General features: G+C 43.2%; 1 protein-coding gene across 4 annotated transcripts; it reads right to left on the bottom strand.

Moving 5' to 3' along the window:
- Positions 1-49: 49 nt before the first annotated feature.
- Positions 50-12,175, bottom strand: LOC115162003 (tubby-related protein 4). Of its 4 annotated transcripts, none has more exons than XM_029712894.1 (16): positions 12,073-12,175; positions 10,893-10,986; positions 10,186-10,455; positions 9,717-9,845; positions 9,301-9,462; positions 8,831-9,011; positions 8,436-8,543; positions 8,110-8,273; positions 7,563-7,787; positions 7,038-7,293; positions 6,735-6,879; positions 6,346-6,496; positions 6,027-6,120; positions 5,703-5,846; positions 1,966-5,567; positions 50-1,717 (listed from the first exon to the last, which is right to left on the bottom strand). In XM_029712894.1, the coding sequence occupies exons 2-16, from the start codon at positions 10,908-10,910 to the stop codon at positions 1,601-1,603; spliced, it is 5,766 nt and encodes a 1,921-aa protein (XP_029568754.1). In that variant the 5' UTR covers positions 10,911-10,986; positions 12,073-12,175; the 3' UTR covers positions 50-1,600. The 4 variants fall into 4 exon arrangements, with proteins under 4 accessions (XP_029568754.1, XP_029568755.1, XP_029568756.1 ...); XM_029712895.1 differs by having other exon boundaries at positions 6,346-6,490; XM_029712896.1 differs by having other exon boundaries at positions 7,059-7,293.
- Positions 12,176-14,168: the final 1,993 nt, after the last annotated feature.

The raw sequence follows: 14,168 nt of genomic DNA, 5'->3' as shown, positions 1-14,168 counted from the left end.
CACACACACACACACACACACACACGCACACTGAAGAGACATAGATATGTGTTTTCAATGTTATACATTTTATTAAGTGTTTGGAAATCAGTTAGACCTATCTTTAATGATATATCTTCTGATATATATTCTGGACAAAAATCATTGTATACAATTGAAAAAAATGTAAGAAAAACCCCATCTAGGCAATACAATAATATATATTAATTTAGGTGGTGATGACAATAACACAATGACCACACCACACACACTGTCTGTATTGTATAATACGCACTGAAGTCTTGCTGTATGACACAGCAGAGTAACAATGCTAAGCATTGAATAGTTGAATCATCACATAACTTGTCTACAATACCTTTTCAAATAAACCTGCAGATATACTTTAAAAAAAGCAGCACCAGACATGTTAATTACTGAACAACATGTTCACAAATTAATCAGTCAATCAAAAAGAAATTAAAATCTGAAAATATAAAAATTATAACTTTGACGTCTTCAATACCATGTGACACTATTAGCACTAATGCGGACAATCTCTATCAAAAAGCAGCAGCAACTCCAAGGAGGCAAAGCACTTCACATTCAAATGCAATGTTCAAGTAGCATCTTTAAACACCACCAGTGACTGACTAAAACACAGAGCCAACCAAGTTTATACACCATAATGTTACATTAATTCAGAGGTTAGCGTGTCTTTTTTTGTTGTTGTTGTATGATTTAACATGAGTTGACCGATCTGGCAGCAGGTGGGATTTCTACTGTATAAACTTTGTCCCAGATAACGTGATCCATGCATTTGATTTACACATGCGTTCAATTTTAGTTTTTCATAAGGTCTACTAAAAGAGATGATTGGCAGAAAGTTAGGTCTAACATTGATAATATACAGGTGTTACAATTTATTTATGAATGTGTTCCAATTAATGTTGTACGGGAGTATGTGGTCATACAATAACATTTACATAATGGCTTGTCAATAATGGCACAACTTAGGGAAATGTGGATATTCCTATAGGATCACTTCATAGAAGTGATGTTATAAATAACTTCTAAATAAACTCTAATACCTTCAAACTCATCTTGTTGTCTTTCCACAATCAATATGGTCTCCTTTCTCACGATACATCATTTCAACACTTTTGTCCAGCATTGCACTTTTTCTTTAATCAGGTCTTTTAAAATTGCACTTCTCCACAGGGCAGTTTTTAAATCCGAAGCATAGATACGATAAGTAAGAGCAACTTACCTTTTAAAATGTTTTTATATGAGGCTTACTAAAGTGTATTTCATAGCCAGTGATGTAGTTGTAAAAAAAATCGGTGGGTAAACGCTGAAGTAAAGCACCCTATACTTTCAATGCATATTTCCGCTCACGCAAAAGAAAGAAGGTGCGTGAACGGTGTTTACGAGCGTTTACCCTCCACTACACCACTGTTCATAGCCCCATAAACCGTGTTGTCCTTGCAAAGCACTAAACTGACAGTCCCATGTTACAGGACCCAGGAACATCATCTCTGATTATGTCGTCATTATGCACCAGTATCGGTTGGAACAGATCCATATATATGACACATATGTGGCGCTGGGTGAGAGCAGTCTCTCACTTCAGCCTTTGAGTAACATTGGCTAAGGCCACAGCAAAGGCCTGCACTGCTGAGAAAGGATACTGGAAATCCAGGATATAGGCGTTCCCATCGATTCTGCCAAACTGCATCACCTGTAGAAAGACAGGGGGAAAAATGTGGGAAACGGATATAACGCTTTGAGGAAGGCCTGTTTTCATCGCTCAATGTCTACCTGGAGCTCGATGGGTACTGACTCAGCTAAGCCATAAAGAGGTCAATGTGACAGTTGGTATTTTAAGCAACCACAATACTACACTGATTTTAGAATTCTAACTCATATACAACTCCCGTTATTAACAAATCATCCAGGTTTCTGTAAATAATAAAATCAAAATCTTACCTGTCTGCCATCCAACTCGATCTGAAAGTTCTTAGCAGACTCCTGAGTGACCCGTCCTCCGAAGTCCAGCTGGTAGACCTGTGTTGCCTCGTTCCAGAGTGGCTGCTTATTGGCCATGACGTAGACGAATCCCTGGCTGCCCAGCCCGCGGTCCTCTCTCTCATTGGCCTTCCTGCACTTGATCTCTTCCAGTTCACTGGCCATCCTCAGGCTCCTCTTACTCTTCCAGCCCTTCTTGGAGCTCTGGCTCTGGTTCATCAGTTCGTCTCCACTGATGAAGAGCTCGGGCTCACTCTCGGAACTGTCCTGGAACTCGCTGGTGGTACTTGTCCTGTTGAGCTTCTTGGTTTTGTTCAGCTGCTCCCTCTGGCCTTTGGGTTTCTTCTTCTCCCTGCCGCCCAGCCTGGGGCTGGAGATGAGGGAGTTGAAGTCGGAGAGGGCGCGCCCTTCCTTTTTGGATTTTCCCTCTGAGACGGTGGTCATGTTTGCCTCCTCAGCTCGGCTGTCCAGACGTTTACGGCTCTTCTTGCTGAACCTGTCGGTCCCCTGCCGGTCCGGAACAGGGCTTTCATTTAGAGAAGACGGCTCCTGGAAGCTACTGGCAGAGTCCGTCAGCTCCTCTGTAGGGCTTTTGGGTTTTGGCAGCATGGTTGGTGGAGGAGGAGGAGGAAGTGAAGGATGTGGGGGAGGAGGAGCTGTAGGAGGAGATGGGGAGAGGACTGGCTTCTCTAACAGTTGATGAGACTTGCTGGGGAGGGTGGCAGAGCCTGAGGGGTCCTGCATGGGTAGGCTGTAGGGGTTCCAGGGGTGCAGGCTAACAGGTTGCAGCTGAAGCCCGGCACAGGAGCTAGCTCCTGGGTACATCGGTGGTAGAGGGCAGCAAGCCAGGTTGGCAAGGTTGGGAGGGTATCCAGGTGGCAAGACCAGGTTGGGGTCCTGCTGGGTGAACTGGGGAACTGGGGCAACTACTTCGTTGGGAGGGCAGGGTGGTGGAAGGCTCTGCATTGACTGGAGTGGGGGTCCACCCTGACCTCCCCCTGGAGGGAAAGGTGACAGGGAGATCTGGTAACCCGATGGGAAAGTAACAGTGCTTGGGCTGCTGGGGGGTTTTGTTGAGAGTAGGAAAGGCAGCCGCGTCATGTCCAGGTGCTGAGCATTGCTGAAGATGAGTGGGGGTGGAGGTTTGTGTGTTGGTGGTGGAGGTGGAGCTAAGATAGTCTGTTCTGGGGGTATCCAGAACTCCTCTGCGGTGTTTGGGTCCCACTGGTATGGCGGAGGACGTTTCAGAGTCAAACTAACCTCCCCAAGAGTCAAGTGACGACACTGCTGACTTAATGCCTCGTCTTCAGTAAAGGCAGAGTTCACGTATACAGTCCTATCCCTGCTGTTATCAACAGGACTCAGCAGATTGTACGATGACTGAGAAGCAAGAGGTGAAGTGCTTTTGGAGTGGACAATGATGGTGCTGTGATGAGCACCTTTTCCTGGTGGGAAATCCTGCCGTACCACAGTGCCTCCTGCGATGCCACTGCTGCTACTACCACCCCCGCTAACACTGACACTGGTGCTGCTGCTGTTGCTGCTGCACTGAGTGCAGGTATACAGAGCTGTTGGCACCCTCTGCTGGTAAGAGAGCGCTAGGGCAGCACTGTTGATCTTAGACTTGGACGGTAGAGTCCTTGAAGCATCAACCATCTGGGACACCTTCAAGCGGGATTCCCCATCTCGCCTGTCACGTCGCAAGGTAGCGTGAATCATGTGACTACTGTCTATGTGTTGGGGAGGAGGAAGTGTTGTCGTGTTAATGTTAACCTGATTGGCTGGATCTGGGTAGGGGGGCGGGTCTCCACTGGGTATGGAGTATCGTGGCACCGAGAGGCGGCTTAGAGTCGCTGAGCTGTAAGGAAGATGGACTTTCTTACTGTCAGACGATGAGGTGACTTTAAGTGTGGCAGAACCTCCCATGCCTTGAACAGCGTAGGCGTTCTGGTTGCGTATGAGTCTTCTGCGAGGGCGACACACCTCCTCTACATTCCCACTGCTGTCAAAGGTTGTGATCCTCTCGTATCCCATCTGGTACTGGAGACCAACTGGATGGAGTGAGAACTCGTCTTTCTTCAGACAAGGGTCTGCTGTGACCAGTATGTTGGGGTTGTCACAGTTGGTGATGAGGGTCTGAGGAGCGGTGGAGGTTGTGGCGGTGGCTGCAGACACTACGGTTCCTGGGTAGGGCGGGGGAGCGTTCACCTTCCTCATCTGGATCTCAAGGGAAGTCTCTGCATCGAGGAAGGAAGGAGGTCTAGACCGTAGTGTTTCTGTGTCTATGAATGAAAGAGTTCTTGATCGGGAGGAGTCCGCATCGAGGAAAGACGGGGGTCTAGATCGCAATGTACCGGTATCTACATCAATGAAAGAAGGAGGTCTAGTCCGTATTGTGTCTATGTCGATGAATGACGGCGGCCTAGATCTTGATGTGTCTGCTTCGAGGAAGGAAGGAGGTCTAGACCGTATGCTGTCTACATCAATGAATGATGGAGGCCTGGATCGCGGTAGACTTGGCCTGCCCAGAGTATGGCTCTGAGTATGGCCCTGCTGTGCTCTTTCTGGTCCCAACTCTGTACTGGGGTGGGGTACCTGAAACTGCTGCAAAGAGATGGTGGGGTAGCCAGTAGGCGGAGGGGGCAAGGTGATCTGCAGCTTCAGTTGCTGCTGCATTTGTTGGTGCTGCCTCTGCATCTGTTGGTGTTGCTGTTGTATCTGCTGATGTTGCTGCTGCAACTGCTGCTGTTGCTGCCTCATCTCTATAATCTGCTGTCGGATCTGCTGTTGTTGTTGCTGCATTTGTTGCTGCTGCTGATGCATTTGCTCGTGCTGCAGTTGCATCTGTTGGTGCTGCTGAGCGATTTGCTGCTGTTGCAAGTGTTGGTGCTGCTGTTGGATCTGCTGTTGTTGCTGTTGCAGTGCCGCCTGTTGTTGTTGGTACTGTTGTTGCAGTGCTTGGTGCTGCTGAGTCTGTTGCTGCTGCTGCTGTTGGATCTGCTGTATGTGAAGCTGTTGTAGTTGTTGATGTTGTTGTGGAATCTGTGGTTGTTGGTGCTGTAGTTGTTGATGTTGATGTTGCATCCTCTGTTGTTGCTGCTGCTGCTGCTGTTGCGTTTGTATCTGCTGTGGTTGTTTGGACTGCTGTTGTTGGTGCGTCTGTTGTGACTGAGGACGTTGTTGGTGAGGTTGTTGAGGGAGGTTATGTGGAGGCGGAGGTGGAGGTAATGTTCCAGCCAGGAGGGGACTCATCTCTAGCCCATTAAATATCACCTGTCCTGGGTTGGAGTACCTTCCTAGAGTCCCACTGTAATGTACTGCCACAGCATCCTGACCATGATCAGACCCCAGAACAGAGGCTGAGGCCGCTGCTGCTGCTGCTGAAGCCGTAGCCGTGGGATTGGTCAGGACATCCAGCTGAATGTTCTGATTGGCCAGCAGGGACTGGACCAGACCAATGCTCTGAGTGGGTGACATGGCCTGGGCGGGGCTGTGGATGGGCGCGATGGGGATGTTGACCGTACATGGAGGGTTGTCACCTGTCACTCCAGATGGTCCCGTTACTGAAACACAAGTCAGGGACTCTTATGAATTGCATCAACATACACATTGATCCACACAAATTTCAAATTCTGAAAATCCTATATTCAATAATCCTGAAAGATCCAGTGAAATCAAAGTCTTTCCTTCATTCATACCTGGCAAGTCATCCTCATCCTCACTGAAGACGTTGGGGTTAAAGACCGGCAGGCTCATGAAGTCAAGTGATATTCTTCGCACCTCTGGAAGGTAGATTGTCATCTGCCTTGGTTGTAGATGGAGCAAACTGGTCTTATAGATAACTGAAATGGAAAGAAACATATCTTTGGTCAAATTTGACAGAAAAATGACTGAAAGGAAATAGCAGTCAAAATAAAGTTAAAACATAAAAAGTTAAACACATAAAAAGTTAAACACATAAAATTGGGCAATGTGTGATTTAATGTGTACATTTTGTTCTTCTCACATTGTAGTGAGCTTACCTGCACCCAGATTAGCAGGTAAGAAAGAAGCAAGTCCCACAATTTTGAACTTAGTCCCCCAAATATTGGACGTGACTTGAGCCAGGTAATTATGCTGTGAAACCAGGCAAATAAAAAGGCAGATGGATTATTTGGTGAATTTTTTTAACCAAATGAAAGATGATCTCAGAACCCAGAACCAAATATCGTATGTGCTAGCTAGCTAGCTACCTGATTTACTTCCGGCTGTGGAAGTGGCAAAATCGAAACTAGCGAAAACAGCAGTTTCAGCCAAAAGAATCACTATGAACTTTCCACATAACACATATTCAGATAATACCTCAGAGATTCCATCCATGGACATCTCTCGACGTGTTAGACTGGGAGAACGAATCAGAGGCTTCTTCGTTGGTAACCTTGGCGATCGAAGCCCTTCCTGACTAGTCCTAGACGTCTTGGGAGATTTTCTTGATTCCATGTTCCTTCTACGCCAGAAAACAACAAAACCAATGGCAAATAAGGGCAAAATAGACTAATTTTAAATAATAAACACTGTCGTTACAACAAGTTAGAACAAATTAAATGATAAATATGACATATTTAGGAAGCTTGAGCTTTTGAATTAGATGGATCAGCGATGGGTAATGTTTAGGATTAGAGTTAAATATGGTAAACAGAAATATTATAATGTCATTCCTACAGAATCTAGACCACTGTAATGAAAGATACCTGGAATGCTTGGGAGACCTGTTTCCTCTGGATAGTTTAGGTGACTTCTTCCCGACCCACTCATCACTCAACTCAATGTCGCTGGAGTCGGAACAGTTACAGCTGTCAGTCATGTAGGAGATCATAGCATTCACACACACCTCGTCTGAAATAAACAAACAAACATACATACAAACAACAAATAAAAAATGATCTATGACTCAACCTAAACAGGTCAGAACTGTAGAACTTCTGAAAAACAATAGTAGGGGTAGCTGTTTGTGTCTAACATACTATCTATTTTTTAAAAACTCATTATAATACCTTTTCCTGTGCCAAGCCCACCTGCTTTGCTGTCTGTTTTGGGGTCCATGATGATGAACTCTGGACGTAGCTTGCTGATGCGTCTGCCTTTGAGGATAGGCACCAGCCCCCCTAGGTGTTCCAGGTAGAGGGTGTAACAGGGTCCCCCTGCCTCAGGGTTGTCCTCCGCTCGCTTCATGGTGCAGTGCAGCCTCTCGTTGCCAGCAGTGGGGTAGCTGACAAAGTCCCGGATGTTGTTGGGATCAGGAATGGGAGGCTAGAGAAACAAGAGAAGAGCATTAACAGTTGGTTCCCAATTCGCACCCTACTCCTTCCCTTGGCCCCTTAGCCCTTTAGAGCTTTAGAGTCTGAATAGTTATAATCAGGGTATTGATGGAGCTTCCAGCACATCCCTTGCACCTTACAGATCTACAAACATTAAAGGGTTATGACCAAGGGGTGATGTGATTTTGAAATGAACAAGTCCAGATGTCTTTGAGCTGAGATAATAGCCTACAGTAGCCGACTGAATAAATCTCCTTCTACCTTGATGGTGGGTATGAAGGCGGTGGTGACATAGGAGCAGAGTAAGGAAGGCATGTTGAGTTTGCCCACGTCCCTCTCCTCCCGCAGGGCGCTGGCGATGCCCTGTTGGCACAGCAGCTGCAGGCTGGCCACCCGGTGCTCCACTCGCACCACATACAGCGCCGGGCCACATGCCAGAAACAGACGAGAGTCTCTATGGCCCCAACAGATGGTGGTGATGGGGCGCTGCAAGGCAAAGGTTGACAAGGCAGGTTTCCAGTCAGCCCTGTTGTATTCACATTGTATGGAACCTTGATTTCTGGTTTTCTCCATCGCCGACTGAACTGAACAAGACTTGGCAAGACAACATTTCATATTAAGTTAAATTCCTGTAAGCATTGTGGTTATTGGTTGAAGATTTCAGATGTCCTATAGACTGTGACTTATATGTGTTAGAGGACCTACCCAGAAGGCAAAACTGGTTGAAATTATGCCATGCAAACAGATTACAACAAGTTTGCAAATATCACACTAACGTTTCAGAGGATGAAATCAGAGGGGAGCTCACCTGGGCAGGTGTTTCTAACGTGTAGATATGTTCTCCTTGGACATTGTAGAACTTGACCAGGGCGTTCCTCATGATAGAGTCAGAGGGGACTCCGGGGACTCCATGTCTCTCCATCCCAGCTACTGCCAGGAGGTCTCCCTGCGAACACCACTGGACCTCCACATCTGAAGAGGAGAGGCTTCAGTCACATCACGTTCATACTGTAGAGTATCTTTATATTACACAGTGGTGGGTTTCCCCAGTACATTATTTCCCTTAACGACAGCAAACTGCTTCACTTTACGAATTTGGTTGGCTTACACACAGAAGATTGATAAAGTCAGTACCTTTGAGTCCTGAGCGGATGACGGTAGGAGCGAGGTCATCGTAGTTGTTCATCAAACTGATGTCTCCTGATATGAAGCTGACTGTCAGAAGGGGCTTCAGGTTACGTACTAGGGGAGAGAAAAATATACACATTAGCCTCCTGGCCAATGTACTGTCGCCATCGTAGTGCACAATCATGGTGTTCAAAGCAGTGGTAAAAAAAAACGTTAGCGGTACATTAGAGAGGTATAAAACAGGGATTCACTTTTCTTTTGTTTTAGCGTTACAACAATATGTTACCTTGAGGTGGGTTATTGTCATTAGAGTTCGTGTCGATATCTGTGCCCAAATAATCCGTGCTTACATTATCTAAATAAGCACACTATCTTACATAATCATTACTACATGATCTTACCTTGAGGTGTGTTATTGTCATCAGAGTCGGTGTCGCTCTCTGTGCTGTCCTCCACCAGGAAACAGGGACAGTTCCAGGACATGCCGACGATGCCGTCTGACTCATGCAGGAGGACGTGGGCGATCATACGACCATGGCAGTCCATCACTATCACCTGACCATCAGCCGTACCAAACAACACCTGAAGTACAGTGGGCAGGAATCATTTTATAAGAGAAAGCGTATATGAAGCCAGTTTCCTGGACGTAGATTAAGCCTTTGACTAAGAATGAAATAATCTCCATTATAGGGTGTAACAGGGTCCCACATTATTTTTAGTCCAGGACTAGACTGGAAACCGACAGATGATTTAATATATCAGGTGTATTTGTATGTGTATGTAAAAGTGTAATACATGTAACAATGTTTGTTAAGGTGTGATAAGGGCTTTATTAATACATTTAATGTATTGATTGATTGAGGCAGTTTACCTGTTGGTCGTCAGGTGTCCAGATGCCACAGGTGATCTGGCTCTCCAGGTTGATCTCTGAGGACCAGTGTCTCTGTCCGCTGACCGACCCCACCAGGACAAACCCATCCCGGTAGGCTATCAGGGCCTGGCTGCCGTCATGAGACCATGTGAAGTCACTCACCTGATGGAGAGAGATGAGAGGTAAGAGTAAACATACATACATCAATACATGATATTTTCACAAATACAAAGAAATATGAACTTTTTTTATCCTTTAATAATATTCTTCCGATCAATTAATATATTACTCTGATGATGATGATCGTGCATTTCATATGAAATGTGCTTTTGTATGATCAATGATATTGTGTGTGTGCTGATGACTTCAAACTTACCTGGGCAGGTACAAACTTACCTGGGCAGGTACAAACTTACCTGGGCACCGCGGTCATTCACTAACTCCACAGACCACCGTCCCTCATATTGAATCCAAACAAAGATGCCTCCCTCCATGTCACACGTGGCCAGCTTCTGAAAGGGCTCATTCCAACGGACCAACACAACCTTTAGAGAAAACACAATGCAACTGCTATTACACTCCACCAACACAGGGGTCTGTCTAGGAATGTGAAATACAGTTCTATATTCAACATGTCCTGATGGGAAAAACAACAAAACAGTGAGCTGTGAGCTCTGACAAAAGAGTCAGTATAACCTAGAAGCTACACAATAATTGAAAGTTATCAGACGGTTTCAGAAAAAATATTGAATATGCATATATATAAATATCTACATACTATACATACTTCACACTAACACACATCAAATTATTTTCTAATGGTTGCCCAGTTCTCTGCCTAATAAGATATTGAAAACACAAAAATGACAAAGCCGGCCAACACACCTCACTGTTGTGTCCTCGCAGGTTGAAGTTGATTCTCTGAGGGGTGTTCCTGTCTCTCCTGCAGTGGCTGGATGTGAACGTTACCCCCACCACCCCTCTCCCGTTCCCTGTGGCCAGCCAGCCCTCCTCATAGTAGCGCCGCTGGCACACCGGCTTGTCCTTCTCGCTCTTGGGGACCCGGCCCTTCCAGGAGAGGCAGAGGATGTTGGAGTCGCTGCAGAGGATGGGACCATGTTCCACAGCAGCTAACATCCTTACTGAATGACCAGGCTAGGAGGTAAACAGAGGAGGAGAATATAGTAACCTTTAATTATGTGTGTTTCTTGTGTTTCCTATGTTCTTGATTAAAGCATTTGTGTTTCTAACTTTTAATGTGTAATTGCTGCTGGTCTTGTTATGCAGGATTCGCTTGCAAAGGAGACCTCGGTCTCAATGGGACTCACTGTTTAATTAAATAAATACAAATAGTTTAATCGACTGACTTGCTTGATTCTTTGTTTGTTTTCTGTTTGTTTTTTCTACATCACACTTTATTCTAGGTCATTAGGTAGGCTAAAGTGCTTAGGTTATTTCTCCAAGAGGTAGGCCTATTAAACCATCCAATACAGTCAAGTCATAACTCAATATTACTCGGCTATATATGACCAGGTAATATAACATGTGGAGTTTAATACAAAATATACTAAAATTACCCACATGTTACTCACCTCACATTTCCTGGACATTGTTGACTACAATTCCTCCTCTGTAGGTGGTGTCCATGTTTCCATGCAGATGGTGCACTGAAGACCAAGAGAATTCCTAATGCCCGGAAAAGAGAAAATAATATATAAATGAAAGGTTTCACAGCATTCAGTTTACTACACCAAGACCGCTTGGACCTCAGGTCTTGAAATGCCCATCCTGATTGGTACCCTATGACAGGGCCATTACATAGGCCTGTGTCTTCATGTTATTCCAATCAAGTGTCAGAAAAAAAAACTACAGTATGGGGCAATGCAGTTTGATGACTATTCAATGTCAAGAAAAAATGTAAAGTTAAAGAATGAATTAGGCGTAAGCCAATGTATCTATTCCAATAATATCAATAGCCTGTATTCACGCTAGAGATTCAATCGAATAGGTGCAGTCTTTAAACAGGGAAATCACTGCCTTGTCCATTCAGTGCATCAACCTTGAAATGAATATTGCTCTCAGCTATTAAATGGAATGGCAAGCTAGAATCATGGTCTTTATGCAACACTGCATTGCACATTCTGAACTGAACACTCTTGCGTTCGTGTCTCCATAGGTACTGAGATCAGTCTGTTACGTCATTAACACGATACTGATTCAATAAAACTTGTAGATTTCAATTAATACACGGAAAAATAATAAAACCTTATGGCAAGCGAACGTTATATATGGTGGGCTATTTCATATATATATATATATATATATATATATATATATATATATATATATATATATATATATATATATATATATATATATATATATATAAAACGTTATATATATATATATATAAGAAATAGCCCACCATATATATATATATATATATATATATATATATATATATATATATATATATATATGTTCAGTAGGCGATCCATCAGCTATATTTTCCATATTTACAATAAGATGGATACTCGATGAATCAATCAAATCGCGCTATCACAGTGAATTAAGATAATGCATTGAAATGAAAGCCATCACCCTCATCCACCGCTTTTCGTTTGGATGGAATCAGAGATCTCGAGGAACCTGTATAAAACGGATGATTTCCCTCTTTCGTATTTCTTTATCTGACCAATTCCAATCGCAAAACTGACAACATATACATGCCACATACACACACAACAAAAGAGCACACGATGCAGAACTCACTTTATCAAATATAAGGTCGCTGTCATATCCTTGATCTGTGCAGTACACCAAATACTTGTAATGATAAGGTGCAGTCGCGTTGCCAACAATGATGTATATAAACCCTGGATTGCATTTGCCATGTGTTGGCCATTGGGCGGCTTTGAATCCAATGGTCGGCCATATTGGCACTCCCCGGTAGGAGCAGTCCTGCATATCAAATCAGATTATATTGGTCACATACATAAGGTTAGCAGATGTTATTGCGAGTGTAGCGAAATGCTTGGAATGAATGAAATTCTACAAAATGTCAGTTTAATGATTAAAGAACAAAATTGCACATATTTAAGTATTTTTTGTTGTTGTAGTGTGGACAGTAACAACAGTAATCTCTACAAGTTATATTTAAATCTGGTCCAGTCCATGAGGAGGAGATGCCCTGCAGTACTTAATGCAGCTGGTGGCCACACCAGATACTGACTGTTATCTTTGATTTTAATCCTCTCTTTGTTCAGGGACACGTTATTCCATTTTTGTTAGTTACATGTCTGTGGAACTTGTTCAGTTTATGTCTCAGTTGTTGAATCTTGTTATGTTCATACAAATATTTACACATGTTAAGTTTGCTGAAAATAAATGCAGTTGACAGTGAGAGGACGTTTCTTTTTTTGCTGAGTTGATATATTTATATATTTTTTATGTTTAGCTCACATAATATAATTTAAAAGTATGCATTAATGTGTCTGTAATATAATCCATGTGGCAAAAACGAATGTAGAAATTAATAAATGCATTTCTATAGCTTCCAAAATATTTTTCACAACGGTGGGGGAGTGCCAAGATGGAGGTACGGTGGCTTCAACATAGAGACCCTTGTTTTCCTCTAGTGTATATATAAATCATTCATTGCCAAACTGTTTGAGCTGACGCTTGGCTCTCCTTTAATCCCGGTTGCCATGTAGGTTACATTGGGCGCGTTCCAGGTCGTTTTTAATTGTAGTCGTGATGTGCGGATCATCAGCTGTCACCGAGCCTGGAGAGGTGTTTATACCGCTTAAGAATCGAACCCTTTTTCGCCTAAAATGACATAACCAAATCTAACTTCCTGTAGCTCAGGACCTGAAGCAAGCATATGCATATTCTTGATACCATTTGAAAGGAAACACTTTGAAGTTTGTGGAAATGTGAAATTAATTTAGGAGAATATAACACATTAGATCTGGTAAAAGGTAATACAAAAGGTAATAGTTAAGGTAATACAAAGAAATAATACAAAGAAAAAAACATGCGTTTTTTTGTACCACCGTCTTTGAAATGCAAGAGAAAGGCCATAATGTATTATTCCAACCCAAGCGCAATTTAGATTTTGGACACTAGATGGTAGCAGTGTATGTGCAACGTTTTAGACTGATCCAATGAACCATTGCACATCTGTTGAAAATGTTGCATCAAGACTGCCCAAATGTGCCTAATTAGTTTATTAATACATTTTCAAGTTCATAATTGTGCACTCACCTCATGGTATTATTTTACTGTAATAGCTACTGTAAATTGGACAGTGCAGATAGATTAGCAAGAATTTAAGCTTTCTGCCCATATCAGATATGTCTATGTCCTGGGAATTTATTTTGTTACTTACAACCTCATGCGAATCACATTAGCCTACGTTAGCTCAACCGTCATGCGGGAGGGGGGGGGGGGGGCACCGATCCCATAGAGATTTTAAGATCTCAGGAAACACATCAGTATGAAGGATGTAGCGATTCTCTAAGATCCCCAGTGTGAATACAATAATGATGACCTGGTACGCAAACAAAAACATGCAATTTTCAGAGAAAAATCAGTTGAATAGAAATACAAATATCAAATATCAATGTTGATCTCAGTGAGTCAACAGATTAAGATATTTTTCAAGCAATAATCGGAAATAATTTTGCAACAAAGACATACATGTGTTTTTAATAGTATTGTAGCTTTTACGACCTGATGAAGAGCCTTGCAGGATCGAGACGTGTGTTTATTAGTAAATGTATGTGGAAGAGCTTATGAGTGTTCAGGTTCTATCTTTTTTAAACCTACTTTTTCCGACACTGCACCCCACTAAAAGATATGTTTGA

This window comes from Salmo trutta, chromosome 25 (genome assembly GCF_901001165.1).
Source record: "Salmo trutta chromosome 25, fSalTru1.1, whole genome shotgun sequence".
Lineage (NCBI taxonomy): Eukaryota > Metazoa > Chordata > Actinopteri > Salmoniformes > Salmonidae > Salmo > Salmo trutta.
The sequence above is the reverse complement of the archived record's forward strand: the minus strand, read 5'-3'. Positions and strand labels throughout refer to the sequence as shown.

What these genes read in the sequence shown, in the direction of transcription:
- LOC115162003 (XM_029712894.1), bottom strand. An exon ending in CCTTCATACCCACCATCAAG is followed by an intron (nt 7,294 to 7,562) that starts GTAGAAGGAGAT and finishes TTGTTTCTCTAG; the next exon opens with CCTCCCATTCCTGATCCCAA. An exon ending in TGGGCTTGGCACAGGAAAAG is followed by an intron (nt 6,880 to 7,037) that starts GTATTATAATGA and finishes TGTTTATTTCAG; the next exon opens with ACGAGGTGTGTGTGAATGCT.